Below are 3,032 nucleotides of genomic sequence, written 5' to 3' on the forward strand. Positions count from 1 at the left end.
ATGGGACAATTAAAAAGAAATGGAGGGAGTAGAAATTAGCAACTTATTTTTCCTAACTTTCTTGTGTTGAACCCGCATCTATACGTACACCGTGCACTTGCGGTTTTCACATTAAATATTTTTCCCACGAAAGTACTTGAGTTTGAAAATGGATATTCACAATGAGATACAATCAATCTATCCAAGCAATTAGTACAAATTGATTGAACTAAATGATTATGTATTTAAGGAGAATGCTAACTTTCTTTTATGTTTCAAGTGAATGAGAGAAAGGAAGAGAAAAAATCAGAAAATCAAATGTTGATGAACAAGTGAGTTTAATCTCCATGCACCCGTTCTTATTTATAGAATAATGTGCATGGCTTCATCCAAATCCTTTCATCAATATAACATATATATTCTTATTTATAGAATAATGTGCATGGCTTCATCCAAATCCTTTCATCAATATAACTTATATATATCAGTTAATAATGACGTAAAATGTTTATGTATAACAACACAATACTCAATGAAACAAAATTTCAGTTTATGAACAATCACTCTGTTCTAGGTTGCTCGAACGAGCGTTTGAGTACTATTGGTGTTCGAACGAGCACATGCCAACATTTTTGTAACTTTTCATTAATATAAGAATAACAATGCAGTAGTAATTTTACGTAACTATTTCATATTTACTTTCTTTAATTTTTTCATTCTTATTTGTATAAATGGTACTTCGAACTTGAAATGAGCATAAAGAAATTAACAATAGTTTTTTATCTTTTGAGTTGTTCTGCCGGATCGGTCACTCAAGATCGTTGGTCTCTACCTAGATCCGATGAAAAAAATGGGATCACTTCTTATAGACTCGTTGAGAATGATTCTTATTTAGTTAACGGACAATTAAAAATAGAAGACGCTCTGGCGGGATCCTCACAGACAGAAAAAGATTGCAGTCAGAATGATCAAGTGAATATATCACCGTTTAATGTCTACAACAGGCGTTGAATACTAATAAAGAAAATACAAAAACGATAAGGCTAACGTAATATGTCTGATAGAATTCTTTGTTGTACTTGTTTAGTTTTCAGTTTCCACATTTTGTATTGTGTCAAATCAAAAAAAATCTTTGGAAATGCAGAATCAATACCCAGATGTACATATGAAAGGTACACAAAGTAACCATATATTCTGTTCTCTGTATCTTGTTAGGAATGACGATTGCTGCCGGACACCGCAGTAATACGTTGGAGAGCAGCTTCTCATAATCCCATATTTTCTGCATTTCTATTTGTCTTTTGGCTCTTCGAGTTCAGTTGAGCTAAAGTTCTTATTTAACTGCACACGTGGCATTTACGTACGTAGAATTTGATCAATTTGCTTCTTTGGATGATCTACTAGATCATGTAAGTAGAAGAAGGACAAGTACAACAGTTTTCTTCTAGATTTCTATGTGTGGATAACATGGTATACTAGAGAGTTCTTATCTCACCCATTCAACTTTTCAAGTAAAATATTATGCATCATGTAAGAGTGAGCCCTATATTGCATCTACTTTTCTAGTCTAATGGGGCTCTCTATTAGACCGTGACAATTCATTACATAATCTCAACGTGGCATGGAACACCCGTGGGCTTGAGCCCACAAGAGTTAATCCACCTACTACCATATGATTTTGGGAAACAATAAATCTCATTATGTGCAAGTATTTCCAACACTCTCATGCAAGATAGATATCTCGATAGTGTTAAAGTATATAAATCATATCATGAGGCCTCAACGATAAGCTCAACCTTTTGGTTGAGTTGGTTTCTTGACATGATATCAGAAACCAGCGTAATAAGAGGTAGTGGGCTCGAATCTCCACCACCCCAAAGTGGAATATTAAACCCCAGGTTTGATAAGGGCATGTGTTGCATCTATATTTTTAGCATAAAGGCTCTAATGTGAGGGGGCGTGTTAGAGTTTATAACATATTCATATAAGTTTAAACTTTTAATTAAATTGGTTCCGTCATAGATAGAATATAAAATCAATTTTGCGACTTCAATCATCAGTTGTTGACGCATGCTGCAAAGTCAATGTTGTTAGATTCTTTTATGTTTGGTTTTCTTTTCTTGTGTCAGAGTAAAACATACAATGTGCCAGGATAGGACTAATGTCCTTGATTCCTTACGGAAGGTGAATAACCTGCACGATGTAAGAAGTCATTTTCATGTACAGATTGCAAATCGAAAAGAGAAATTTGAAAGCTGATTCACTTTTTGGGTTATAACTTCTGGAACTTATCCGCTTAATAGTATCAGTTCCTGTATACAAACAAGAGTTATCAGTCTGAAAACGCGGTTATAAATAGACCTGTCTGTTGAAGCGTTTTACTCAATCTAACAATAAAATTCCTTCAGATTAATAATAAGAATGGATGTTTTGAAGAGTTTGGTGCAACAAAGAGCTGTGGTGATCTTCAGCAAGATGAACTGTCCTGTAAGCCACTCAATGAGGCAGCTGATTAGCGGATTTGGTGCGAATCCTACTGTTTATGAACTCGATCAAATGCCTAACGGGCGTGACATTGAAAGAGTCCTGGAGATGATGGGCCGCAGTCCTAGCGTACCGTCCATCTTTATTGGGGGTAATTTTGTGGGTGGGCCTAATGATGTGATTAGTCTTCAGGTGCAAGGAAGACTTGTGAAGATGCTTATGGATGCAGGTGCTATTTGGCTCTGGAACAGGAATTAGCGATCTGCTAATTTTGTTTAAGTTGATGATGTGCAGTTAGAAGTAGAATAAGAGATGTTTAAGAACTTCAAATTTGTAGACAGCTAGCTACAACAGTTAAGGAGTTTAATAAAATGTCTTCTAGAGAGTGTTTTTCTTCGAAGCACTATCATATATCGTTGAAATTATAGTGTATTTCAGTGATGTATTAATATATGAGTATACCAATAATGTAATTATCTTTTGATGATTATGAAATTTGTATCTAATAATGATTTGAAGATGATTTTTATTAGTATAGGTTAATGGTTTGATGAACGTTTTTTTGAGGT

At 34.5% G+C, this 3,032-nt stretch overlaps 1 protein-coding gene across 1 annotated transcript; it reads left to right on the forward strand.

Moving 5' to 3' along the window:
* Positions 1-2,317: 2,317 nt before the first annotated feature.
* On the forward strand, positions 2,318-3,032 carry LOC130796835 (monothiol glutaredoxin-S6-like). The gene has a single exon (XM_057659235.1). It carries the CDS (start codon positions 2,401-2,403, stop codon positions 2,719-2,721), a length of 321 nt encoding a protein of 106 aa, XP_057515218.1. The 5' UTR covers positions 2,318-2,400; the 3' UTR covers positions 2,722-3,032.

The sequence above is a fragment of the Amaranthus tricolor genome, chromosome 12 (assembly GCF_026212465.1).
Source record: "Amaranthus tricolor cultivar Red isolate AtriRed21 chromosome 12, ASM2621246v1, whole genome shotgun sequence".
Classification (NCBI taxonomy): Eukaryota; Viridiplantae; Streptophyta; class Magnoliopsida; order Caryophyllales; family Amaranthaceae; genus Amaranthus; species Amaranthus tricolor.